The 27,720-nt window shown below is 47.6% G+C and overlaps 1 protein-coding gene across 1 annotated transcript; it reads right to left on the bottom strand.

Moving 5' to 3' along the window:
* Positions 1-626: 626 nt before the first annotated feature.
* On the bottom strand, positions 627-27,243 carry LOC137905523 (microtubule-associated serine/threonine-protein kinase 1-like). The gene is made up of 28 exons (XM_068749768.1): positions 27,205-27,243; positions 21,210-21,241; positions 13,522-13,616; positions 13,052-13,127; positions 11,828-11,900; positions 10,537-10,697; positions 10,059-10,134; positions 9,360-9,569; positions 9,066-9,167; positions 7,914-8,046; positions 7,766-7,833; positions 7,414-7,490; positions 7,124-7,332; positions 6,762-6,900; positions 6,545-6,677; positions 5,992-6,157; positions 5,793-5,894; positions 5,243-5,365; positions 4,849-4,958; positions 4,578-4,738; positions 4,213-4,472; positions 3,904-4,128; positions 3,579-3,808; positions 3,321-3,443; positions 3,078-3,211; positions 2,806-2,993; positions 1,458-2,173; positions 627-1,412 (listed from the first exon to the last, which is right to left on the bottom strand). Exons 1-28 carry the CDS (start codon positions 27,241-27,243, stop codon positions 627-629), a joined length of 4,947 nt encoding a protein of 1,648 aa, XP_068605869.1.
* Positions 27,244-27,720: the final 477 nt, after the last annotated feature.

Below are 27,720 nucleotides of genomic sequence, written 5' to 3'. Positions count from 1 at the left end.
ATTCTGTTGTAAACTCTACTGTCCTAATGGTTCCTTACATGCTCCCAAGACCTAAGAACACTGAAACACCACATTATCCACACGACAGAGGGAACTTCACCATCACGGAACAATGGAGACAACATTTAAAACGGTGTTTGCCCCTCTTAATGCAACCCTTTGCTCTCATTAGCACCTCATTAGCACATTGCATTGTGTCCCTGTGCAAGTTAAACTAAACGTCCTCTTAACTCAGCCCTGAAACAGAACCGACTGATCCGACTGATCCAAAGCCGTCACTGCAAGCATTTTTGCTCACTCGCTCCAGCTTCCAGAACCGTTGTCGGTTTCCTGACGACAGGATGCAAACCCTGAACTCAACAAGTAACTGAACTTTAAGGGAACACAGTTTGAGTTGTTCGTTCAAAATGAAAACCAAGCTAAATGAGCGACGCCCATTTCTGGCTGAATTCTGCTTATTTACAGTCAATGGTTGGTCGGAAAGTCTTGTTCACAGTGATCACTACCTGAAGGTCTGCTTCATTTTTGTTGTTTTTAGATTCTCTTATTTACCATGTACAGACATGCATCAAGACCCCCCCCTCCCCCCCATTCACATCCCATTGCAGGATCCTATCCCATTCCTATCACGAGTGATGCTTGCCGGCCCGGCTGTTGCCCCTCTCGGACTGGACCGAGGTGGCCGTCTGCACCGCCCGGCGGCCGGCTCCAAGCGAAGACTCTGCTTTCCCTGCCGTGCTTCCTCGGCTTTCTTCGCTCGACCTGGAGCCGTCTTTCGCCCGGCCTCCCTCTGGCGACGCCCCTTTCATCGGCCCCAGCACTGTTTTGGCCACACTTGTGAGCTGGGTGACAAAACTGGCCTTGTCCCCCGGAGACGTGGGCCGAGATTTGCTCGAGCAAGGTGAAGCTGCAGTGGAGGACGGAGACATGGGATTCTCCTCGAGGACCTCCAGGTGTGGTCTGTCGTTCTTCCCTATGCGGTAACTGTTAGAGCCCTTCTCCTTGGATCTTGCAGCGGCTGGTGCATGAGCTGCAGCGCGGCCGTGGGCCTGGGGGGGAGCCGGGGGTGCGGGTCCTTTGACTCTGGCTGTCTCGGCGGCGCCTCCTTTCTCACGTGGTTTGCTTTGCTCAGCAGACGGTGCTTTCTGCGAGCTGCTTCTTTCGGCGCCTGCAGCGCCTTTGACTTTCTCTTCGGTCTTCTCCTGAGCTTTGGCTGCAGGCCCATTGTTTGTCTGAGCGCTCTGCTGTTGCTGGAAGCCCTTTGATGAGCTGGAGGTGGAGGCTTTCTCACCGGTTCTACTCTTGGACGTCCAGCTGCCAGCTTTGTGAGCTTTGTCCCCGGGGCCAGGCTTAGCCTCTGCAGCGGATGAAGCTAGAGCCGGACTGGTCTCCACTGCAGAAACACTCGTATCCTTCTTCAGCACCGTATTCGTCTTGGAGTCGACATTTGTAGCCACACTCTGGCTTCGTGACCCAGTGGGCTCAGACGCTGTGGTTTGGGTCTCTTTCTCTCTTCCTGCGACCAGTGTGTCACGGCTAAGAGGAGACTCCTGCCTTCCCAGCCTCCTAACAGGCTTCATGCTTCCAGCTTCCCCTCCCATCGGTGGGGAAGGAGAGGAAGACGATGAAGGAGACGGTGGAGCAGGACCATTCTCTCCCTCCATCTCCAGCAAACTCTGCAGGCTGTGCTCGCAGTGGAAAGACTCTCTTCTGTAATCGCCATGCGCCACCTCCAGGCTATGCTTGCGTAACGACACCCCGCCTGTCAGAGGAGAAGGCGACGACGATGACGAGGATGAAGAAGGCAGCAATGGCGCGCCCAGCTTCTCAGCCGACTGCACCCGCTGCAGCAGGGGTGACCTGGGTGGCTCCGCGCTTTTGGGACGGGGGCGGACAACAGGAGGCGAGGAATGCAGCTTGGCGGCAAACACCTGGGTGGTGTTGGAGCTCCCAACCGTGTGGCCAGCGAGGGGAGGAGGAGACGAGGTGGTCGGGGACGGGGTGTGAGCCAGCGGCGATAAAGGGATGTTGCCGGCGGATTTGCAGCGGGCGGAACGGTACTGGCGGTGCAGTTTGGGAGACAGGCCATGCAGGGAGCTGGGCCTCATGTGCTGAGAGGCTGCTGGGGAGTTGGGGGTACTTGATGCTGGGGAGCTGCCCTGGGAGGAGGTGCCTAAGGGGAGAAGAGGCGATGAATTGTTGACAGTATCTGCTTTGCTCTTTTGTCTCTTATACTCCTTAAACATGAGGTCTGAGGATGAAGAGTAAAGCGGAACCCATTTTCTTCATACTTCTCAACGTGCTCTAGTGTTATAATCAATAGCGGATCAATGCGTGCCAATTTAAAGCCGCATATTTCTGACTCCATCCAACCACACCCAGCAAGTGATGCTATTTTCTGCTGTTTATTTCCCAGTGGACTTTATCAATTTTACAACAAAATATATGTTGGCATTGTTTTTCCATCAACAGCCTTGCAGATCATTGAGGTCTAAAAATGTGCCGATTGCTTTCTATCCTCATTAGAAATGTGCAAAGTCAGTATGGGATTGTTTTTAAAATCATGTATTATGTATAACCGTTATTTATTTACTTGATAGCAGTCTTTGTTGGTGCGTAGCTACAATTGTTGGCCCCTTGTTGACAAGAAAACTATAATCAACAAACTCCTACAGCGCACCTCAGTTGCTCTTTGCTTTTTTACTTTGTTTCCTGATCTTAGAATATATTTTCCTTAATAAGTGATTGGTTCAGATCGTCAAACCAGATGAGACCAGACACGAGGACTTGGAGTTCCACACTGACCCAGGTAAGGGGATTCGAGAGCGGAGCGGTAGCTCTGGGTGGGGGAGCGAGCAGAGAGGCCATGAGTGGGGGAGCCCGGGAGACTGTCCCCAGACGAAAGCGAGCGATTTAAGGAGGAGAGGCTTCGGCTGGTGTGGAGCAGGTTGGACTGCTTGGTGATTTTCCTGAACAGGGAGCTGCGCTTCTTACTGAAAAGACAAAAAGTTATTTGGTGAGAATAAATAAACCATTGATGATGATGATGATGATGCATTGATTTGGCAGTAACACACTCTTGTCCCTCCTTGGCTCCCGTCCTCTTGCTGCGCCTTGCCATCTTGGATTTGTAGCTGGACTTGCGGGCAGGACCAACTTTTATCGAGGTGTTCTCGAATGGAGTAGTCGTGACTGTCACCCTGTTTCCACTCTGTAGATTTGATACATCATAAAGATATAAAATCAGCAATTTAAACAGAGACAATTTACGGAATAAAACCCGGAAAAAGAAAAACCTTTAGGTCAGTATTATTCTTCACCTTCAGGATGAGTTCCACCACCTCAGTGTGGACCAGACCATGAACCGATTCCCCGTTTACATGAGTGATGAGATCGCCAGCATTAAGTCCAGCATCCTGGGCAGGACCTCCATTCTCTACATGCTGTGATTAGAAATCAAGCCGATTCAGACTGACAAAAAAAAAAGATCGTTTTCTGCATCTTTGAGCTCTAATGGAGGCTCAGAGAACAGAAATGAATCTTAACACTGGCAGAAACACCTAAGAACTATCTCTTACCCACACCATGTGATGCACGCTGTATACATCACTGTCTCCCATGTAGACTCTGATGGCTCGAAGTGTGAAGCCATACTTCTTGCCACAGCGGTGAATGGTGATTGGAGAATGCAGGACGTTGACCATGGGGGAGTAGTCTCTGCTGGGAGAGGAGTCCCGGGAGGAGGGGTTGGACGACAAGGAGCGAGGGGACATGGGGCTTGCTAGAGGGGAGGCTCCATGCTGCTCCACTGAGGACAGAGTTGAAGTGAAAGTTTTGTCACATACGTTCTTTGATTCATTTTTTGCAGCTCTTTCGCGGCGATCATTTAACCAGCATGGCTACCTGCAGGAATGATGACAGACAAAGCTGTAGCAGAGGCAGATTTGATCACTTTGGTTCCTGGACGCGAGTTACGTTTCTCTCCTTCTGCTGCGAGGTGCTGGTGTCGAACTCTGCGAAGCACCAAGTCAGTGGTGGCCCCGCGGGGCCCCTGTGGGTCCGAAAGCCCCGAGACAGCAGCGCTGCTCGGTAAAGCCGGCGATGCATCCGCTGGTCTCAAATGCTTGTCTGTGACAGGAATCACGACAGTAAATAATTCAACTCAAATACAGGTTTAGGGTCACACACGATGCCACGCTTTCCCCCCCTGACCTCCAGCCGTGAGTCCGTTGCTGTCTTTAAGGAATGGTCTAAGATCGCCTTGAGAGTGGATTGAGCCAATCGCCCCTTCCAGAGAAGCCCCCCTGGTCTTCATTGGGGGCTGCTTGCTCGGGACAGACAGCTCAGAGCCAACTTCCAGAGGGAAGGCCAGGCGGTGCGTGTCCATCAGGGCAGAGAAGCGTCGTCGGGCGCCGGAAGGAGGGCTGAATTCACTCTCGGTGAAAGAGGACTCGGAGCAGGACAAGCGCTTCCTGCAACAACAAGCCATTCGTACCTTATCATAGGTCATGATGTCATATTATGACACCATCGTTATGTGAAGCACACTGAATCAACCCGACATTTCAACATCTCACATCTCAGGCGATCCAGTCCTCCAGCTCTTGTCCCTGAGGGTGAAGCTGCCCAGACTTTCTCTCTTGGCCACTCGGTCCTCCCGGGGGACCTTGTGCTCCCGTAGAGTCACGCCAGAGGGTTTATGGTCCAGCGGGGACAGATGCTCCATGCTGCTGTACACCTGCAGGTGCGGGACAGTTAGCGTTACAATGCTGCGTGGAACGATGGACGCCCGTTTTAATGTGTCAAACAATCTCATAAAGGGAAGCGGGAGCCGTGCTCAGACGTGACCTTGCTGAAACGAGGGGAGCAGGATGAGAAGCGATGCAGCTCTACCGGCTCATCGTCGTTGGTGTCGTCCTCGTCGTACGACTGGACATGATGGTAGCGCTCAGATCGAGCTGGCGAGGAAAAGCAAGGAGATATCATGGCATCATAACGGGTGACAGTGAAGAGCGATCGCAGCCGTGCTCATTAATATCCGTCTCACTTAATGATCGCACATTATCCGCTAATTAGGTTCTAAATGAAGCGAAAATCACAGAGTAGTGAAAAATGAGTCTCTATAAAAAGCTGCGATCTACGTTTACAGAAGTGCTGAAGGAGGCTCTGGGAAGTTGTGCAGATTTTCCTAAACTCAAAGCGCTCTGTGATCCATGTCTGGAGCGTCCCACAGCAAACGTACTGTCAAAATAACTGGTGTCTTCCTCGGACTCCAGGTGAGGAATGAACTCTGCCTTCTGTCTCAGCAGGCTGTTCCAGTTCACCTCAGTGAAGAACGAGTGCTGCCTCACTTCAAAAGCGCCGCCTGGAGGACAGAGGAGTGGAGGGGAGGGGGGGGACAAAGATAGGAAGGTAACAGCAGCGACCCCAAAGCGCAACGGGGGGGGGGGGCTTGATGAAGACCGACGCTGACAGATCTGGGTAAACCTGAACCTGGGCCACCAGACAAGACGACAGCGTTCCGGGTCAGTGATTCCCATCAGGGGTGAGCGAACCCCAGGCGAACCCACAAATAGAATGTTTCTAAATTAAAACACGTAAAATTCTCAAATGATTCAAGATTCAAGATACTTTATTATCATTATGCGAGCATAATAAAATCGTGTGAAGGGTGAAATGAGAATAAATTGAACTTTAAACCACATTAACTAAAAAAAAAACACAACTGCTTAAAGCTCTTAAATCGCAAAAAGGCAGGAAGTGAAGTGGCTGAAGGCGGAGCCCTGACTCACCTGTGCCCAGCCGGATCAGCGGATTGGTCTGCAGAAGGGAGGAGATCAGGTGTTGGGCGTCGACAGGTAGAGCCTCATCCCCTTCTGGCCACACTATGTCGTCTACCAGGCGCCGCAGAAAGAGAAGGCAAGGCGGTCAGCAAAAAAAGGCGAGCAGCAGGACTTTTGAGAACAACCATCCACCTTTGAGCCATCTCACCTGTAATCACCTGACCGAACAGCTCCTCAGGAGTGTCGCCGAAGAAGGGCACGCAGCCCACCAGGAACTCGTACAGGATGATGCCCATAGCCCACCAGTCCACTGGCTTCCCATAGCCCTGACGGAGAATAACCTCCGGGGCAATATACTCTGGCGTTCCACACACCTGAAGGAAGGAAGGACCCAATTGAACTTTGAGTGTCGTTCTTTCAGAGGTCGGTCAAACATACAGTAGGGACACAGGCGGTGGTGTTTCCTCCAACATAAGGAGATCACTTCAAAGACGCCAAGGCGAGAAGACAGGCCTGTGAGTGTTGTGCAGATGGGTGTGCCGTGAATGCTAACTGGGTGTACCGCCTGCCAGAATGCAAGCGCGAGAAATAATGAGGCTCCGATTCAAAGCGAGAGAAACGACGGAGGATATCCTGGCCGATTGCTCATCGCCCAATTGGCCGAAGCTTCCGTTCCATGGAATATGTTTGTACAGAAAGTAAGACATCTGATGGACCGTCTACGCTACAATAACTGGACCGTCGGAGTCCTGTTGCCACACCTGTTTGTCCAAGAACTCTCGAGTGTCCTTCTCTATGTGTCCCTCATATAAGTTGGTGGTCAGGCTCATCAGGCCCATCTTAGAAAGGCCAAAGTCCGTGAGCTTGATGTGACCCATCGACGTAATCAGGAGGCTGAGAGTAGAAATGGGTTACGTTTTGGTCTCCATAACATGAGGTGCCGCTCATCACGCCGCATTTGAGAGTGAACCGCCTTACTTGTCAGGCTTGAGGTCGCGGTGCACGATGCCATAGTTGTGCAGGTACTCCAGGGCCAGGACGGTCTCGGCAAAGTACATGCGTGCCATTTCCACGGGCAAGGCCCCGATGTTCTTCAGCAGCGTGGCGCAGTCTCCACCTGACGGCATGATCTGATTAGCCCGTTTACCAGTTTAAAAAATATGTGGAATAAATAAATGTCGGACACTAATTCTTGGGGAGTGAGGCGCTTGGTGAAGGTCTTTTCTAGTTTTGAGAGATGTGAACAGATCACACTCCATTCCCTACAGATGAAGAATAATCCTGCTGCTGGGGGGGGGGGGGGGGGGGGGGATACAAAGGCTCGTACTATTTACACGTACCTTCCACATACTCCATGACCATGCAGAGGTGCCGGCGGGTTTCGAAGGAGCAGAACATGGAGACGACAAAGGGATTCTCGGCGAAGGTGAGGATGTCTCGTTCCACGAAGGCCTGCTGGATTTGGTTCCTCAGGATGAGGTTTTGCTTATTAATCTTCTTCATGGCAAACCTCTGGCGAGTCTCCAGATGCCGCACCAGGTACACGGCGCTGGAGACACGTGCGTTAATGGTTTACGTCGTGACCTCTGCTCTACGTGCTCACGTCATTCGCTTCCACGTCATGTCTCACCCGTACGCTCCGTTGCTGATCAGCTTGATGGTCTGGAAGTCTGCTTCTCCAGGTGGCTTCATGGGTTTATTCTTACCCTGTGGATTCAACACTGCCTTGTTATATTGCCTGAGCAACATGGCTGCCTGTGAACATTGATCAATCACTGATATTATCATGTTCCTTCACTCCTGGACCTTTGGTGATCTATCAGATCATTGATGCAGGTATCTGACTTTGCTCTCCTCCCTGTCATCTCATTTATTTTGTCAGTGCAGCTCATGCCCAAGGCGGGATGTGAAGCCCTGACATTCCTCCAGCGATCAGAGAGACCGATCGCTGGAGAGTTGCGAGGGATTATCTTGGATCTCACCTCTGTCGAGTCGTCTGTTTCAGGCGTGAGCGGCCCCTCGCTGTCGTAGCTATCGAGGTTTACCGTCTCTGATGACAAGAAATACTTCAATCAGCCACCAGAGGGTCTTCTAATATGTTGTGTCTGTGCGGTGTCCTTCCTTCCTCACCTTCAATGGGATCTCTGGTCAGTCCCAGCTGGCCGATGATGTATCGAGGAATGTCAGTTTTCATCAGGTGACCCTCCTTGGCGTGGTCCTCCGCCGCCTCCAGCAGGTGGTAAAACTCCGCCGGGTTGAACTCCTGTGAAACCAGAGCAGACGTGAGCACGATGTCATCAGGCGGAAAGTTTCGCCGCTCGTCCATTAACGTGGAATTAATGACATTTGACTGAACTCTGTCAGATGATTGAACTTTGGCTTGACTTAATGGTTTCCAGATAATTTGATTTGGATGCAAATGAGGAAATGTTTCCCGCATCCAGGTGAATCCATCCTGCTTTTAGCCGTGGCTGCATGAATCACCGTCACCGCCGCCTGAGACCCGGGTGAATAGATTGGTGTCCTATTTAAAGGCTTAATGTTCTATTTATACCAGAACCCAAGGAGCAAATATTCCACTTCCTCAGGCTCACTTGGTTCTAACTATCTATTTATTAAGTAGATTCTCAAATAATTATTATAAAACTAAGATTAAAACCATGTACAGAAAAATCCTTTATGCTCTCAGGTTTCTTTTCCTGCCTCATTAGATTATCTGATATTTCATGCACAATGAATAAAAGATTTATCGCTGCAGACTGTGAGTGGAGGTGAACGCATTAAAAAAACCACGTCAATGTGGCAGGACTCCTCGACAGGGATGCAAAACTGTCATGAAACACTCGGTTCCCTACCACCACAAACATCCGGACGAGACACACACAAACACACACACACACACACACTCCAAATTTAAATGACACCATGATCCCAGTCTGTCTGAGTCAGGCTGGGAGGCGACCCAGCGGTGCAGGGCCGCTGCCTGGTTTAAGTCGTGCTGTGGCGGGGCCAATTTTAATCTAAATGCAAATGTGTGTGACTGGTTGTGTGTTTTGGTTTTCTGCCCCTGCTGTGTAACGCATAAAAGTATTTAAAAGCTTATAAAAGCCAAATACATCAGTATATGTGCTCATGTTTATTTAAAGAAAGTCAAATTATCCCACGTTAACGCCGGGATGCAAACGGTGAAATGTTCTGCGATGAGCTCGGTGGGGTTTTGACAGTGACGGGTCCATTCTGACCCGTCAGTGTGTGTGTGTGTGTGTGTGTGTGTTATCTCACCAGGCACTCCAGAAGCCTGGCCGGTCGGGAGATGATGATGAGCAGCTTCTTCGCCAACTCTGTGACGAAGGCTACTTCAGAGCTCTCTGAGCGATCGAAGGCCTGACGGAGGGAGAACAGAGGAGACGAGCAGCTATGACGTTTGTAAAATCTACCTGACACAGGTGTCCCTCAAAGAGGAGAGAGACCGAACGGCTGCTGAAATAACTGAAAGATGTGGGAGGATCTGATCAGGAAAAGCAAAGACAAAACAAAGTTTCCCGTTGAAACATCTGGCAGAACTTTCTGACTCACGTCATGAAAGAGCTTCTCCAGGTTCTCCTGCAGCTCGAAGAAGTAGACGGACGTGATGAGGCCCTCGCGGGACTTGTCCAGGCAGTCTCTGGACAGCTCAGCAATCTGGTGGTGGATGAAGCTGAGGACGCCATCGGCCAGCGGCAGGACGTTCTCGGGAGAGAACGCCTGGATGAACTCGGCCAGCCTCCCTTCCATCTGTGCTGTGGCCTGGTGGTGGGTGGTGGGACAGCGTGGCGAGGGGGGGGGGGGACCGGGATGAATGCACAAAATGCACAGCATGTGGAGTTTAGCCCCGAGGGTATGTGACAGAATGTTCAGAAACTCTAAGGAAAGGACTTCATTAAAAGTTTAGTTTTTACTGTTGTAGAAGCTTTTCGGACCAACAAAGACGACTCTGAGAGACATTAAACCTGGGCAGGGATGCATAATCCTTTTTTGCCGTGGTTAAACATGCGGCGCCGGTGTTCTAATGTCAAAACCTTCATTCCCACAAATCTCAACACGCTCAATCATAAATGAAATCCCGTTTCACGTCTCTGATATTCCCCGTTCGGACTTGAGAGGATTAAGTAGCTATTGTGGCTGCAGAGATTAGTTTCATGCTCCGCAGGATTATGGATTTGCCTCGTGTTTTGTCTGTGTTTTAATGGAATGCGATGTTCCTCACAAAGCTGCTTTGCAAGTGTGCGGCTTCACCTTTGGAAAGCGCTCTTTGTACACGTGGTTCATCATGACGATCTCATTATCATAGAAAGAGGAGGAGCGTCCCGGGCTGGAAGGACAAAACACACACAAGTGGGAGTGAGCTGCTTGGCGGAGGTCTGTGCCCTCTGAGTGCTTTTCTAGTTTAAACATATTATTTAAAGCGAGCCTCTGTAAAATCTAAATAAAATAAAGAAATGTGACGGTAGCACAAATATAGAACGGTAACAGAGGGCGTCCTTTGCAGCAAACCGACTATCGATAAATCCAACGGCTTGTTTCTGAGGACAAAGGTTAAGCAGAGGTCACACAAGCTGAAGCTTTAAAGCAGAAAAATGTGGTTGGTTATATAAAACAAGACGATTAGCCGGGGGAGCAGTAAATCAGCTCAGGAGGCGTCCGTGTAAAAAGAGGACGGTGCTGTTGGACAGCTGGAGCAGCTCTAGAGCGGATGGGCGGAGCCGATGCTGACCTGAGGCTGCGAGAGCGCGGGCGCATGTGGGGAGAGCAGCGTCCTCCGTCGTCGTCCGTGATGCTCTCCGTGCTGCCAAAGTGCTTGGACAAGAAGTGGAGCTCGTCCATGGTGGGCTGGAAGGGCAGCTGGTGCAGCCTCTCCTGAGAGGAGCTGGAGGACTGGAGCGAGACGTGAGGAAGAGGAGGGAGAGGAATCGGAGAATTAAAATTTGCAATGTCTTAATGCTTTTCTAGTGAAGCACTTTCACCTTGCTAAAACGTACTACACAAATATCGCCTCTTGGTCTGCCCCAGTTTGTCTTTGTGCTAAGCTAACTGGCCGCATTGAGGATTTCCTTCTTCTCATCACCAACTCTTTTTGGAGTTGTTGTTTTTTTTTTTTCAAGGTCAGGATCTGTCTGCTTTTTACAAGTTAAAGCTTTGATATATATATATATATATATATATATATAAGTGACGGATCTCCGTTCAGAGAAGGAAGCGCCGCAGAAAGATCTGCTGAATAAAAGGCTTTTACTGAATATCGTTCTCTCTCTGGTGATGATGATGGTTCTGGTTAAATTTAACCCAAGGCTGTGGAACAAAGCGACTTGTTCCTCTCATCTCGCCAGGCTGGCACTCATCACTGTCCTTTCCTTCCTCTTCTCTCCATCCATCTGAGCCTCCGCCAGCAGCCAGATGGAGAGAAGGAACCAGGCCTCTGATGCTAAGCCTGCAGAGCAAGGGTGAACGTGGAAGCACGGTGGAGACGGATGACATTTAAGTGGGTTGGGTGTGTATTTTTTGGCAGGAAACGATATTTGACAGAGAAGCTGTTGACTTTATGAGTTTCTGATTCTTTCATGTCAGCGGTTCCAAAGTTGATCACAGTTTACCGTTTTCACTCAATTCAGCAGGGACTAGCGGTGATGTCATCGCACTGGCCATGTGATGCAGGACAGAAATCAATGCAGAATCAAGGCACACATTCCAGCGACGCTTGCTAACGGGGCAGATTTCATATCGTCTGTGTCACTATTTACACTGATACTGAAATATGTTCCTATCCTGTGGAAATATCTCTGCTGGTCACACGGTTGGATCTTGAACCCATCAATAATATGCAGGCGTGACTCCCTCTTTCTGTCCAAGCTCAGCCACATCCGGATCAGTTGATCCATTAATGTTAGTTTTAGTGGACTATATTGACAACTTTCCCATTACCTTGAGGTTACCCTTTTATTTTAATCCATTACATTTGACTAACTACTTCAATCATTACCTATATGTTAAACTATTGATTCATTTACCGTTGAGCTGGGCGTGTTAGTGCCATATCCAGAGGAGGGTAAAGACGCCAACGACCATCGACGCCCGTCGGCCCTGCGGAGAACACAAAGGTCACAAAGCGCTCATAATGACGGCCGTGTTGTGTTCAAGTTCTTCATATTCCAGAGAATGAGCGATGCATAAAGAACGAAAACAACCGGTTATTTTTCATAGCCAGTGACATGATAAATGAGACGATAAGGAAACTCTGACAAGCTATTTCCACACGCACTGGACATGTCTGGGTTTCAGCCGCATTAAAAAATGTCATTCAGCAGACCAATTTGTCCCGGGGGCCTTCCTTCGAGAGGACGGCGCAGCAGACTAATTTATTGTGTCCCTGTGTGCCTCGATCGGCCAGTGACAGGCAGGCAGACGGATCTGATAAATGAGGAGCGAGGATTTACAGCAGGCTCCCGGAGCTTCTCTGAGTCTGTCTGGGAAAAGGCTAATTGGCCTTTGTCACATACAAATATAGAATGAAGGAGGATGTTACAGCCCGGTTAGTATTTCAGAGCCTCTCATTACTGCAGTTAGTTTGACTTGCTTGAATATGATATGTGGGGCGACTTCAAGAGCATCACAAAGAGCCAGATTGTTGTTTCCATTAAAACAAGCCGTCCTTTCATCTGGACAAAAAAAACAACACCTGGTTCCTACGTTCAGGAAGGGACACTTAAAACAGATCAATTATCAACTTATGTAATTCCATCTTGCAAAAATTCTTCCAAATATCAGTGGGCCACTGGTTGTTGTTGTATAATCCACAAGGAAAAATATTCAATAACTAATGTACAGTGGAATTTACACTGTACATTTGTAATGTAATAAAAACCTGAGAACCTTTAACTTTAACACATATTTAAAGTAACAGAAGCACACACACAACAACACAGCGTCATTAGAGCGGCGTGAATCAACACTCCCACTGTAGACATGAGTCAGTAACACTGCGAGGACCGGTGAGAGGAGCAGCAGGAGCCTCCCTGCTCCCCGGGAGGTGCAACAACTTGCTTAAAAAACAAGCCTGCATGTCGTCTGGTTTCTCTTCTCCTTGCACTTTGTATCATGCTGACTTGACTCCTGTCTGCCTGCCTGTCTCCCCTCTCCTGTCTCACTTTCTGTTCCTTTCACATCTCTGGCACAAAAACAAGTGAGAGCACACATGAGCATTAACAGCTGGTAAACAGAGCGATGCTGAAGACCTTCTGGAGGAGGCGAACGAGAAGTGAGCCGGGTTGCTGGGGGAGAAGTTTCGTGGGCTGTCCAGAGGGCTGCTTCCTGCTGGGACAACGACACATGATGAGACGCAGGAGAGGCAATAATAATAATAATAATAATGATAATAATAATAATAGAGTCAAACTAACTGATTCCCAGTTTTCAGTCTTTGTGCTATGCTAAGCTAACCATGCAGGTTCAACTTTAGTGAACATTCATGAGAGACATAGCAATCTCTTTGTAATAAAATAACATCAAGACTTTATACTAAACAATTCACATTTTTAGACTTTCGATTTTAGTCATTTCCAGTTGAAAGATTGTAAAAGAGTTATTTTTAATCTGTGGTGAAAATTATTATTTTTTTGGGCCATTTAAGTAATTTTCCTGTCTGCACAAAAAAATCCGGATTAGACAGGGTTACAGCCGAGGTGTGACGTGTTGGTCTACGCACCGAGATGCCCAGGGAGGGGAAGGGGGGAGTGTGGGCGGGGGAGCGTGGGGGATGTGGAGGTCAGGATCAGACTCTTCCTGTTGCTTGTACGGCAACTGGAAAGAAAAAAAAGAGGCACACATGAGAAGATGACTTTGAAGTTACCGCAGCACCGTTTGTGTGCTGCATCTGTGCATGGATACATGCACACTGTGGCTGTACACACAGACACAGGACATAAATGTGCACATGTATGGCCCACCACAGGAAGACAAGAGAGATAATGTGAAGGTAATATTCTCAGTCATCCGTCCACGTCCACCTCCTACGATAGGAAATGAGGGAGAGAGCGTGGAAAAGGAGCAACAGGAGAGTTGGAGGGAACACTGGCACATTCACACAAAAAAAGGACAGAATTCCCCACAAATAACTTGGCAGAAACATCCACTCATCATGAACTCATCACGCATTTGGTGGGTAAAAGCTGGCAGTCCGGCTGTGGACGCCACAGCCGGATTGTATTTTGTAGTTTGTCGCAAGAATGCTCGCACTGAAACTGAATTTTAATCTGAAGGTTTTCTAAAACGTGAGGCAGAGCAGGCTTGGTTTTCCCAGGGCGCGTCGGGACGTAAATAAATGTAAATCTAAACCAGTGGGAACAAAGAAAAGAGAACAAACAAAATGCAAACACCATCTCATCTTCGCTGTCAGAGGAAGAGAACCGCTGGTTCCCTTCTCGTCACTTCCTGCTGTCACACGTGAGGAGGACGCCGTTTAGTAGAAACACCTCCAACACTGCGGTGTGCTTTATCTCACGTCCCGATGTGAATCATTAATCCAGTCACAATTCAATTAAATTACTAACGTAACGCTATAATGAAAAATGAGGCCAGGCAAGATTGAACTTAAACACATTAAAAGCATCAGGGTACTCCAGCTGCTTCGCCTCACTACAAATATTTATTCTTCAATCCCTCGCTCTTTCCCTGGATGTGGATGGAGTCACGCTGTTTGCGGCTGCTGTAGCATCTGCCATCATTTCCTGCAGCAGACCACCTTGACCATCTGGCAACCCACGGGAAATCTTACATTGTCATTCCTGCATTGTAGCCGCAAACGTATGACCTACCAGCGGTAGTAAAACATGAGATGTCAGGGATTGGGAATGGTCCAGATCCCATCGTCTCACGGTCAGATTGCATGGAGCCACGCTGCATGGTGCAGTATGAAAGAACGGTAGCTATTCAAAAGACAAATGTCAGAGTTGAAAACGTAATGAGAGTGCAGGAAGAAGAGGTCGGCATAAAAATGCTAAGATATGAATACAAATCTGAAAAGCTCCTGGTCTATGCAAAAAAAAGAAAAAAATCATTGATCTTTAGACGGTCCCTAACTTTAATTAGTTAATCAGAAGTGCACGATTCCTCATCGGGAAATAAAACCAAATGACCAGGAAACACACGTGAATTCTGACACACATCCAGTTAACTGTTTATTCTATAGATAAAGGCTCTTATATTTTCTTCTTATAGTACGGTAGGGAAATATTTCCACCACGACACAGTGAGTAAACAGTGTGAGAACCAATCACCAGCTCATGAAGAGCTCCTGTCTCTACGACAGAGAGAGACGTCGCCTCTCCATCTGCCTGCTGATTGGAACATAACATTTTCAGGTCAACACGAGTTCACGTCCTCTTCACCGTGTCCCGATCGATCAAACACACACATCACAGGCCCTGCCGTCGTCAATCGAACATCCCAATCAATCGCTTGTATTTGTTGTCAGTTGACGTCAATCAACGGGCTTGGTTATATCCTGATGTACGTAAAACATTTTGGTGTTTGATGTGTGTGTCTGAGTGTGTAAGTAGGCTAACTTCTTTAGAGCAGCACGGATAATCTTAGTTATTGGATTCTCTGTGCTTCAGGAAATCAATGGAGGCTGGCTGCAAGCGCTCCGAAACACTCAGCGCTTTTTGTTTATCCTCTATGCAGCCTCGGAATGAAACACTATCGGGGTTCGGCGCTATAAAGCACGATGACACCAACTGTGATGCTGCTGATTGGGAAAAACAAATGCCAGGCTGGCCACTGCTTCCTGCTCCATCTGTCATTCAAGATGAAGAGACGGGAGGGAGGGACGTATATTCCACTGCAATCAGTAAATCCTGGAGCGAGGGACGCCGAGAGACGGGGGTGGAGCTGCGATGAGAGAAGTGTTCAAGCAAACAGTGCATTTAGTGAGAGGAAAGTTGGAAATCAAACAAGGAGCAAAGAAATGAGAGGAAAAACAAATTAGACATTGCAGGTTGAAAGCGCTCTCGGGGGGGTAAACGTGACCCAGATTTTTCCACAATCACACACATGCGTGAATATTCTTACGCTGCACTAACAACGGGCGTGATGCGTAGAGCACTGCAGGGAATACGGTTCACTGTAAACCCGGGCAGATGAAGGGGAAGCGAAGAAAGCCAGACAACAAGCAGGAGCCTTCATCCTCTGCATGTTCGTACTCCTCCCTCTGCCATCGACAGGGGGGGGGGGCATTAATATTGATCAAACCAAACCGCCCAGTCATATGAAATCACTCCGATGCCTGTGATGTGCAAAAGATAAGTAGATGTAGATCTGAAGCACGGATGAAGAAAGAGAAAGAGAAAGCTCTTCAAAGACAAGGAACGGAGAGGTGGAGGGAAGAATGGGTTGAAAAGGAGCAGCAAGAGTAGCAACACTGGTGCGTTCACATCACATGCTGCCTGGGGTGAGACAGTCATGGTGCAAGAGGTAAATGAGAAGATGAAGGAAAATAAATACTAATATATTCATAAATATATGAGTATTTTCTAATTAAAAATCTAAGTACATGTATTTCTAATGCAGAACAGCATTAAAGGAAGGAAACACATTATTTCAGGAACAGGACATTTATTTGGTGTCAACCCCCAGAGGGAATGGAAGAGGAGGCGGGGGGGGAATGGTCACATGACGGCTTGTTGCTATGCAGCGAGCAGCGAGGAGGCTTTGGATAACACTGACCAGAGACCACAGAGAACGAATGTCACTCAAGTTCGCCTATTTAGGGTGTAAGGGGGGGGAGAAACAATCTTCTAATGGACGAACTCCGTCAAATGTCAAGCTCGCTATTTAGCATCAAGGAAAGGACATGAGTCGCAGCTTCAAAGGTCTCAGGAGGTCACTAGTAGAGTAACTAGACAGCGGACGATTCCATCTATGATCACAAGCAACCTCCCGTCAAAATGACCACATGACAATGATCCAAAAAACAAATACCTTATATAACACGTAAAAAACAACAACAAGCAGCAGAGCTAAAGGTAACTGAGACAGCTGACGGAATCTTGTGTAAGGGTTTAAATACGCTGATGGAACTACTTCAATCTGCTTTAACTAGAGAGAAGGCCTTTACGCTGATGAGTCCCGCTAACAAAATGCTACCCCAGACACATTAACTCGTAAGTCTCGAATCACAGCAGCGAAACTAATATATATATATATATTTATATTTAACTCTCTGCTATGTTTCCTTTTTTGCAGACTCAAACGTGCATGTCTGCACTCCCCTGCGGCAGCAGCGATGTCACAGCCAGGATCGGTGGTGATGTCACCGTCACATGGACGCGCTCCCGGCGGCTGCACGAACACGTCCATCGTAGCCATTGATATCAGACTGCAGCAGAAGCCTTGGCTGTGGAGGCTACTGCTAAACGGCCGACAACAGCGATGAGAGCCTCAAAAGCCTTTTGGATGCAAAACGCTGGAATGATGTAACCACAGCGTTCCTTGGCTGAACAAGCAGCTCGGTTACGTTTCGTTAAAGGTTAAGAATGAAAAGGACCAGCAACCTTTCTTTCACCTCTTTCCTTGCAGGTTTTGCAGCCCGCTGGGGGTACAGAGCACTTCAAAAACCACTCAGCCGGGATCAGTCGAGTTTCCATGCAATCAAATCCACCGTCTCAGTTCCGGGAACAGCAGCAGCAGCTGACAACAGCGATATCAAGCTCTGATGAACTTAGTGCCGTGAGGCCCGTGTCCTCGACGATGTAAAGGGGAGGAGAAGGAGGATGAAAGGGAACGGGAGTGCCATTACTCTGAGAGCAGAGGAGAACGATTGGGCCTTACTCCTAAAATCGGGGGCTAATGGGAGGCATGAGTGCCACGCCTCTCTGGAACGCTGCAACACTCAGAAGGTGTCTCGGTGTCTCGGTGTCTCGGCCTGCCTCTGACCTCCTCTGGTTTCGACATAATTGGTTAAGTGAAGAAAAATGGCCGATTGAGGACGAGTGTGTGTGTGTGTGTGTGAGAGAGAGAGCTGCCTGCCTATAGGAGATGCCTGAGGGAAACACATCCAGTGTATTCAGTGCCTCCTCGCCTCCCCTTCAGCACCCAAAACTACTAACAGATGCTCGAAGCGTCGCTCCAATCGGCCACTGTTGCTGCTACGCTTGTCAAGCGCTTCATTCTCTCACAACGCGTCATGCAGTTCACTACAAACTGCACAAACTCACGATGCGACACCCAAATCATCATCAGAGCGCCGGGGCGGCATGAAACAAAGAGGGGGAGGCAGCTCGTGGCGTTGCGTGTCGCTCACGCTCATGTAACCGTAGTGAGCTGGTCCCTAATGGAAGACGCAGATCTCACCCCCGGGCCCTGCGCTTCATCTCCATCTCAACCTCTCCTCCTTTCACCTATTGCGCAACCTTCTTCTTTGTCCTCCTCCATCACTTCCATTATCTCAATCCCTCCTCCTCCCTCGTTATTTTATCTTCACTAAATGTGACTTTGGCTGCGGGGACGACGGACCAGTGCTGCATTTGATGCACGGCAGCTCTCGCTAATCGATTCCTCTCGGGTTTCAGCGCCACATCAGAGACGTTTGCATCATTCTCATCTGTCTGCCTGTGCCGGGGGCTCAGGTGTGCCATAACGAGTCTCTGCTGTAATACAAGCCGGTCAGTGTGAGGGCGGGGGGGGGGGTGAAGTCATTCTAGGAAACTCAGTACGACATCCACTCCTGCCAGTGCTCAAATGTCAGCTCGTCAGACTGTTCGATATCAGAATGCTTAAATGCATCCAGGAAAGAACTGATCGAGTGATTTATTTCTATTGATGAGAAATGTCACGATCTTTGTGGATTCCTACAAAGCTCTCTGTTTGCTTGTCAGATATCATTTCAGCTGCATATAGAAGTAAACCGGGACAAATGAGCTGGTCCAATTATCGCACTTCAGACTCCGGTAAAGTACATCCTCACTTTTGCTTCTGCCTGAGTCATTTTTGACTCGTCGAATGAATCAGTCTGCCTGCAGGTCAACCACGAGTGTCACGACGATGAGTCGTGCCTCATCAAGAACTTCCTGTTACTGTCAGGGTCACCAAAACTGCAACCAGGGTCAAAGATATACATATATATACTATATATATATATACTATACTATACAGATATATATACTAACCCTAACCCTAACAACCAGGAAGTCATCAAGACGATTTCTGACTTATTTAAAAAAAAAATCCCCCACAGCGAGTAACAACAAAAAAGAAGTACCACAATTTGTGAATTTAAAGTTGAATATTTTACAAATTCCTAAATCTGAACTGTCATACAACAAGACTACGAGTCCTGCCAGCAGTTCAGTGAGGCTGTGGGGTCACAGCAGATCTATGAGAGGAACGCTAACGTTAGCAATGTTGTTACTGTTACTCTATCATTTTCATGGGCAAATTGTCTGGACTTGTCTGAAACTAGAGAACCCGTAGGATTTATCCTCTGGGGCTCAGCGCCGGACCGATCGCGCTGGCGTTGCTGTGCTCGGTAGTTTACATGGAAGCTGTCAGACCTTTATTCTGTAATCCAGTAAATCACCATGACTCAATGCGCACACTCAGCAAAATGGAGCTGACATCTAAAACCACGTCCGACACACAGGCAGATGCTCTGCTACGGACTAATCGCTGTGTAAATACGAGGTGCAGCGATACGCCGAGAGAGAGTCATAGAGATTAAACAAAGGGGAAAAAAGCTAAAGGACGAGAAGGAGAGCGGAACGCTTGTTCAACCTCACGCTTAAGAAGCCATCGTCACTTCGTCCACATCCCTCTCCATACCTTTTGGTGCGTCGGAACATGGTTGCCGGTTCGGTTTCTAGGCGTAGCTCCGAGCAGCAGCCGGGCAGTGATGGAGAACAGTCAGACAACAGCAGGTCGACAGAGACGTAATCCCGAGGCAATGTATGATGTGGTGAGTGCAACCTTTAGATGTGCACTGGTGTCTGGATAAGTCTGGCCAAGACCCAAAGGAGAGAGAGAGAGAAAGAGACAGAGAGAGAGGGGGGGGGGGGGGGGAGGGAAGTAGATGGGTCGGGTCTGACTTTTAGCGAGTAACAACAAAAAGTAGAAAGCTACTGCAGGTCATTCTCTCAAGGTCAAGTCGCCATGGTAGCGAGTGTAATTTGGTTGTGTTTTTCTTCTTCTGTGATCTCAGGGTCTGTTTGGAAAGTATTAAAAGCTTCCACCCCAGGCGACGGAGGACGGATGGATGAATGAAGCAGGAATTAAAGGGATGCTAACTCATCTCAGGAAATAGCTGAGGGACAAGGTCAAGTGAGAGCGTTGCATAACTGACAAACAGATGTTGAATGGAGTCTTTAAAAAAAAAAAGCTTAAGTGATGTCAGTGTATTCGTGTGAATGGATGTGTGTGTACATGAATGGACGCTGTGGGCAGATTGAATGTGAAGCGCACGCCGTAGAGGTCATTTATAATGGATAGCATGTTTGATAGCGTCCTTCACAGGGAAACGAGATGTGATGTGAGGGAGAAAGACTGACTCCAAATGGCGGCTGCCTTCTGAGAGACGAGCACGGTGGTAAAAAAAAAAATGACAACAGCGAGATGGATCGGAGGAAACCGCACACGAGCCAGCGTTGTTATACAGCTTCATTTCATCTTAGATTAGCCGTGATAACGGGGAGTTAGAGAAGAGAGGATGGACAGGAAATGGAAAGAGGGATGAAGACAGGGACAGTGGGCTGTGACTAAAGACAGAAACAACCAGACATGGATTTACCTTTAAGCGGCAAATGAAGGAGTTACTAATAAAACAAAGTGACAGAAACGTACAACTTTTGTTTTTACAAACATAAGCTAACATCAGTTATCAGTGAGATGAAAGGACTGTTTAAATGAGAGACGCTCATTTCTAATAATTATTTTTTTTTCATTCCCATGAAACTTGGAACTTTTGATGTATAATAATGTGAGCAGCATTTTCACTGGAGCTGGAATGATTCAGGGAAAATGTGAGTCTGGAATATTTGGCTTAGAATCAATGAGCTATTGAGAACAGGGGTAATAAAGCAAAGGGGTGGAGATGAGAGCAGAATAGAAACAGAACAATAACAAAGCGAGAGAGGAGAGCCGGCTGCTGAGCAGCACACGGACTTTCAGCACCATGGACAGCACCCAGGGCTGCTCCTCCAGACTCCCTCCAGACTCCTCATCCCCATAAAAGCTGCACTCGGCACCACAAGCGCCACTCGAGTGTCCTCGGAGCTTTCCACAAACAGCGTGCAAATCGCGTTCGCCGGTGACTCTTAGCGTGATTGTTTGTCTTCGCGGAGGGACAATCCCGAGAGGGCAGGAGAAAGACACAGGCAGCGAGAGAGGAGCAGGAATCACACTCACCTGCTGTTTTTGCGCGGCAGTGGTAAATCCTTCTGGAAGAAAGACAAAGAGAGAGAAACAAAGAGAGCTCAGGTACAGAAAAAACAAAAAAACAAACACACACTTTCACACTAACAATGAAAAGAACACACTGACAGATTTGACAAAGATCTATCTGTGGGAACAGCTTCCACGTTTCATTGGATGTTAATCAGTTTATGCTACTATTAGCGGCTCTGTCCTGCCATTTATTGGATTCAATAGCAGCAACATCGTTATCAGAGTCAGTGTTACGTTCTCAAACACATCGGTTAGCCCTCGTGATAAGAGCCTTATCTCTTGTTATGCTGGCGGTGAAAACACACTGTCTGTTAATGAGAGCAATGTAGCATGTGGTGCATATAATCGCTAATTGACCAGCCAAGTGTGTACACTAACCAGCCAAATGGGCCACGTTAGATTTAAATCATTTGATCTTTCATTTTTCAATAAGCCACAGCAATTACATTTCTTTATTGTCTTCAGCATGGATCAATTAGTGTTGAGGATAAAGACATTCTCTCTCTCTGGGACCTTTAATGTTCATGATTTGATTTCTAATTGAGATGTCTGGATCTGAAAAAAAAAGAAAAACAAGCATCGTGATCAGTTTCAGCATTAAAATTATCCTTCTGTATGTATTATCATCTCTATTTGTTTTCACAGCAGCAGCTTGTCTAACCCACTCCTCCCAGTCCATCCATGTACTGGGACCAGATGGAGCGGAGACACTGGGACACGCAGCAGACACTCACTGCACAGTGTGGCCAGAACCAGATCTGATGCCAACGCAGCCTGGCTCTTTACAGAACCATCCACGCTGATAGGTGGAGGGCGGGCAGAGATGAGTAAACAAAGGTGGAGTAGACAGGGAGGGGAGGCGATCATGCGCGGCACCTCTGAGCCGGAGTATTCTGGCCTTCAGCTTCATGCCAGTCGTTATGGTGGATAAGAGAAGATGCGATTAATGCATCTGCTGCCTTACACCCCTTCACCCGTCACACACAGGGTGATGCTGTTAAGGGTCTGTTAGCGGCGCGTCGACCACCGTATAACCAAAGTCAGCGCAATTATTAGGCTAACCTCCAGATAAAGATAGCGTGTGTATTTGTGTTTGTGTGTGAGAGCGAGAGAGAGAGAGAGAGAGAGTCGACATGCATGAGTGCTGCCGCTGATCTCCAGTGAAACACAAATATATATTATACTGTGGCTGCCTGAAGGTTCTGTATTACAAACACTGAAGCCCAGACGAAGGAGAGGTTTTATCAACCGTGTGAAAACATCATCTCTTCTGTGATGTTTTCACAGCTTCGGCTGCCCACTTTCCCTTGTACTGGGACCAGAGAAAGTGGGCAGCCGAAGCGAAGCCGAGAGGAAGAATAGAAAACAACAGTCTACCTCTCCTCGTGTCAGGATCACAGAGCTGCAGCGTTGTGACCACGTGTCCCAGAGGTTTACGGATTAACAGAGACAAATCCCTCTTTAGAAGGACAACTGAATATCCAGCCTATCGATCCCTCGTCACTTTGTCCTTCATTGATCAGGCTAATTGACCTTGAGCTCTCTGAGCCAAGGAAATGATGGCTTACAAAAGGGAGAGGTATCAAGAAAGGCTTGCCTTTGTGGATTACCCCACAGTAATCCTTTACACACGAAAACACACATGAAATAACAAACTGTTGTTTTCGTGTACAGTATATGGTTTGTGCTATGCTGTATGTGCGGATCGGATCAGGGCCACACGCAGGAGTCTGTGGCCGTCACTCAAAGTCAAGTTCCCCAATGCAAAACATTTAGAACTATTACTCCTTTATATACGTATGGACTGCACTAATCAAATATATAATCGGTAAATAACATTTATCACAATGACAGCCACTAGAATGGCTACCTCTAAAGCCCAGGATGAAAACAACAAGCATGAATCCAGTCCAATCTGCGTTTCCAGACAACAAAGCGAACCTGTCGGTACATGAAACAAAGTGCAGCAAAGGAATATTTAATAAGTACATGAATGCGCCGCCGCCTCCTGCTCATATACCATCCTGGTTCAAGGTTGTACACAGTCAAATACATTGAGATTCTAGAGTCTAGACTGTGCAGTAAATCCACAGAACTGATTCTAGCATGTTGTGTGGAAGCTCACTATTAAATCCACAAGTGAGATGACCTTCATTAACCCAGTAGAAGTCCCATTAAAACAGTCTTCTGTCATAATTATAAGACTCCGGCACACATCTGCCTGAATAATGTCCTCATAATCCTCAGTTCCACCTTCGTTTGTTAAAAGGTCACAAAGAGACAACTCATTTTTCAGCGGGTCTCCTTCCTCATCTCCCTTTGTTATTCGCTGCCTCAGCATTTCCAGTAAAATAAAGAGCAAGCAGGCAATATAAGCCCGACATCTGATCATCTGTGACTTGAGTCTCCGCGTGGGGGGTAATTAGTGTGCAAAATGCAAGGCTGGCTGTTGATTGGAAGGCACATTGGTCACGTCGCAGCGTGCACTGAGAATGAACAGGCATCTTCTGAGGCTCGTGTGCAGTTCGGTTTGGAGATAAATGCTCTCTGGGCGGCGCTAATGAAGTCGGGCGGTGAAGGGTGACTGAGAACAGATGGGAGGCTCCGTCACAAGCACGACATGCCGGCCGTTACAGCCGGGGACACAACACGCTCCCTCCTCCGACAGGAAACGGCAGCTCTTTTTTTTGGTTTAAATCCAGGTTTAGCTTCATCCTCTGGGGGAGTGAGCGGAGGTTGGAGTTTATAAGTGATTGTCTGATCCACTTTAGTCCCCGGCTGTCACACTCACAGGAAGTCTGCGTCTGTGTAAAAGGAGTGTCGAGATGCGACGCTCTCACTGCAGGGAGATCGTATCTCTGACTTATGATGTCTGCGGTTCATGTGCGAGCATTTTTGTTTAAAGATTACCTCAAGTGCTCAAATATGGATTATAGTTACGCGTTTTTTTGTTTTTTTTTAGTATACCTAACCTGCAGATGACCCAATTCTGTCAAAGCATGCTCACTTTAACGACAAATAGCCTTGTTTATGGTTCAGCTCCGAAAGTGTGTGTGTGTGTGTGCATGTGTGCACGCTCCAGAGGCTCATTTTAAAAGGCTGCCTGGTGTTTCCAGTCGCTGTCATTCCAAATAAATCATTTTAAGTCCAACTGAGCCACAGCTGCAAAGTACATAGGGATGAAGATCTCTTTAGATTCAATGAAAAGCATCGTTTGCTTAAATCAGCTGACAGAAGTTACCGAGTTAGCTGGCTAGCTACTTTGCTCAGCAGTAAGTACCGACCATCTATCAGCCACTCAGAAAATCAGGGGTTAAACATTTCAATAAAAGCACCAGACTGTGACATTAGACGTTGCAGTCCAGTGGAATTTTATCCCCTGGATTATATAAACCTATAAAAGCTTTGCTGCCGTATCCTTCCACTCATCTCGTCTGGAAAGAAGGAATTTAAGAAAGTAATCAATCAAAGGCCGTAGCAGGGCTGCAGGCCCATAAAGGACTTTGCTGCTCTGTCAGGCCTGCAGACAGAAACACATAGATAAATCAGCCGGTCTTCATGCACAGCAGCAACTGGCACCGATCCGGGTTTGATGATGGGAAACACTGAGGCAGATGGGCTGATGGGTGGGGATGAGTATCCTGGATGTTTCTCTTATCATGATGGTAACAGTGGCTCAAATGCGTTTCTGTTAAAACAACACATACTTAAGTTTATTTTAGCCGATGGTCCTGGTCAAATTTTAAAAAGAGGGAATTTAATTACATTTTAATGCCTGTATGAGCACATTTAGTGCCTATCAATGTTCTGTCTAAACACAACAGAGTCATAATGGGGGGGGGGGTTCTGTTCTGCTTATGAGCAGGCCACAAATCAAGGCCCGTACAACGAAATGAGCCGCCGAGGCTTTAGGGTAGGACCCGTCTTATGTGTTTGAATTAAGAATAATCTAGTAGCAGCTAACCAGAATAAAAAGACAAATGTAACGAGCAAGTTTGTTATTGCCGTCTTATTTTGCTGTTAAGAAAAGTGCTGCATGTGATAAATGATGTTTGTTCAGGCCCTGACAAGAACTGGCCACCGCTCCAGAGCTTCTGCTCAGCGCCAGCCGTTCCTGCAACGCTGCAGCGGATAAGTGTTTAGAGAGAATGGATGGTTTGTTTAATGTAGGTGAATAAAGGGTCTTTGCCGCGGTGCTGGTGCGTGAGTGATGCGTTAAAAGAGTAAGGAAAAGCTAATGCTATCTAGTTCAAATGAACTTTTAGTAGCATGCAGGAGCTGTACAAGGCCCATCATGCAACAGTCCATAGTACAACTGTAAACATAAAGTTTTGACTCCACATATACACAAAGATCTTTAAAAAAGAAGCAAAGATACATTCATATAGCTGTATTTCCATTACAGTTTATATTGTCTCACCGTAAAAGTGTTTGTGTAGTTTATTTTAGAAATTATATATATATATATGATATTAAAATTATGATGTTTTAATAAATATTCTCCTGGTATGTCATGCATAATGTATATACAGTATATATATATGTGTATATATGTCAGAGTACAGCAGGCTGCAGAGGTTTTGTTAGTCATGCGGAAGCAATGCATCATGGGTGTATGACCTATGACCTGCTGCAGTTCAGTGGGGCGTGTGGCCATATGGTGCTGATAGGATGTCTGCCTGTGTGTGTGTGTGTGTGTGTGTGTGTGTGTGTGTGTGTGTGTGTGTGTGTGTGTGTGTGTATCAGCGGGACAGAGGGAGAGTGACAAGTGGCATGATGAGACCCAGGGGAGTGACAAGGCAGAGGAATTGGACACACACAGCCAATCACACGTCAACACACTGTGTATAAAACGCCGGTGACTTTTGGAACCTGACGCTCTGATGATTAATTCTCCTACAGTTCTTGTCATACATCACAGTGGCAGAGAAGTGAGCTGAGCCATGAAACCATCAGCACACCTCACCACTAATCCTCCTGTGATTCCGTTATTCCCATTCTCTCTTTTCACAGTAATAAGGGTCAATTTGCAGCTCTGAGAAACAAGCAGCATCAGTCAATCGTTCTGTTTTTACACTATGACCGCCTTATTATAGAATTTCTTTTAGCACATATCCAAACAGGTGCATGCACAAATGCCCACAGGAGTCTGCTGTCCTGATTCTGTTCATCTCTGCTCAGTTCACTTGACTGAATCACACAAAGATGGAGGGAGGGAGGGGGGGGGGGACCTATGCTTAAGCAGGCTGCTTCATCAAATATGAATGCAGTAATTTGAACAAGTCTCGTCAGCATGAGTGATGATTTATTACCAACATTTTGGCAAAGAGACTGTGTTCTAATATGAGCCGAGGATATTATGTGACATCACAGCTACAAGTCTAAACATTCTGTCACATGAAATGGTTTCAACACCGTTTGAGGAACTCAGAGGATGTTGGTCTGGAGCGTTGCTGAAAGCACGAGACCCTGTTTTACTCTCTGCAGTTAAAGCCAGGCAACTATTCAAGAGTCAATCAGGTGTTGATCAAAAAAGAAAAATATGGTTTATTATGCGCTCATAGAATTGGACAATTTGAGGAACAAAGTGGGAAAACATTTTATGACATCTCAGTATTTTGTTCATACACCTGAAACGGATCAAACCTTCTAGGAGAAAATCAGCGGAATTGATTTAATATTTGAAGTGGAACATCTTCGCTTCGTGTTCATTACTTTATAGAATAAATCAATATAAGATTCTATGGAAATGTTATCATGATGCGCCGGTCCGGATTGATATGTTGCGTTTAAGACTGAGATTGAGGATGACAATAAATGATGCGAGAGTCAACCTGTGGACTCGTGCCTTTGGAAACAAGCGCAAACACGTTTGAGTAGAGTATGAGATGAGGATGAGGATGAGGATGAGGATGGGGATGCCCATGAGCCTGTCGTAAAAACCAAACCATCTCACCTGCAGCCTCCGGCGCCGTATTATTCCCGAGTCATCCATGGTGTAATGGCGAGCTGTGGGGATTTCCCCTTCCTAAACTAACCTCTTTTTCTTCCACTAATCTGTGCTTTGACCCTGCGGGGGGGTTGCGGTTGCACCCGGAGCCGCAGCGTCCCGGCGCACCCGGAGCCAAAGAGGCACTGACGCGTAACACAGGTGGAGTCGCGTCGCGGAGCAGGAAGATCTCCCACAGTAAAGCAGTTCCACTTCTGACTTCAGCTTTGTATCTCTGCGTTGTAAACCATGCTGCTGCGTGCGCGTCTTTTCTCAGGGCATCCTTGACATCTTGCCGGAGGTTTGTGCGCCTCGACGCTCTCCCGCCGCTCGACCGGAGGCCTGAACGATCAGTGCGCGCACAATGCCCATGTAGGAAACACCGAGCTCGAAGTTCTCCTGGAGAAACGTGACCTTCTTCCCACATTTGCGTCCACGCGCTCAAAGCTCCAAGCGCCAGGCGATGATTTCGCCCTCTACTGC

Source organism: Brachionichthys hirsutus, chromosome 16, assembly GCF_040956055.1.
Source record: "Brachionichthys hirsutus isolate HB-005 chromosome 16, CSIRO-AGI_Bhir_v1, whole genome shotgun sequence".
Lineage (NCBI taxonomy): Eukaryota > Metazoa > Chordata > Actinopteri > Lophiiformes > Brachionichthyidae > Brachionichthys > Brachionichthys hirsutus.
This window is presented reverse-complemented; position numbering and strand designations above follow the sequence as displayed.

Coding starts and splice junctions, on each gene's coding strand:
- LOC137905523 (XM_068749768.1), bottom strand. CDS start 27,243: ATGGATGACTCGGGAATAATACGGCGCCGGAGGCTGCAG. Junction 6,901..7,123: donor GGTCATGGAGTATGTGGAAG/GTACGTGTAAAT, acceptor TCATGCCGTCAG/GTGGAGACTGCGCCACGCTG. Junction 2,174..2,805: donor TCTCGAATCCCCTTACCTGG/GTCAGTGTGGAA, acceptor TTCTCCCCTTAG/GCACCTCCTCCCAGGGCAGC.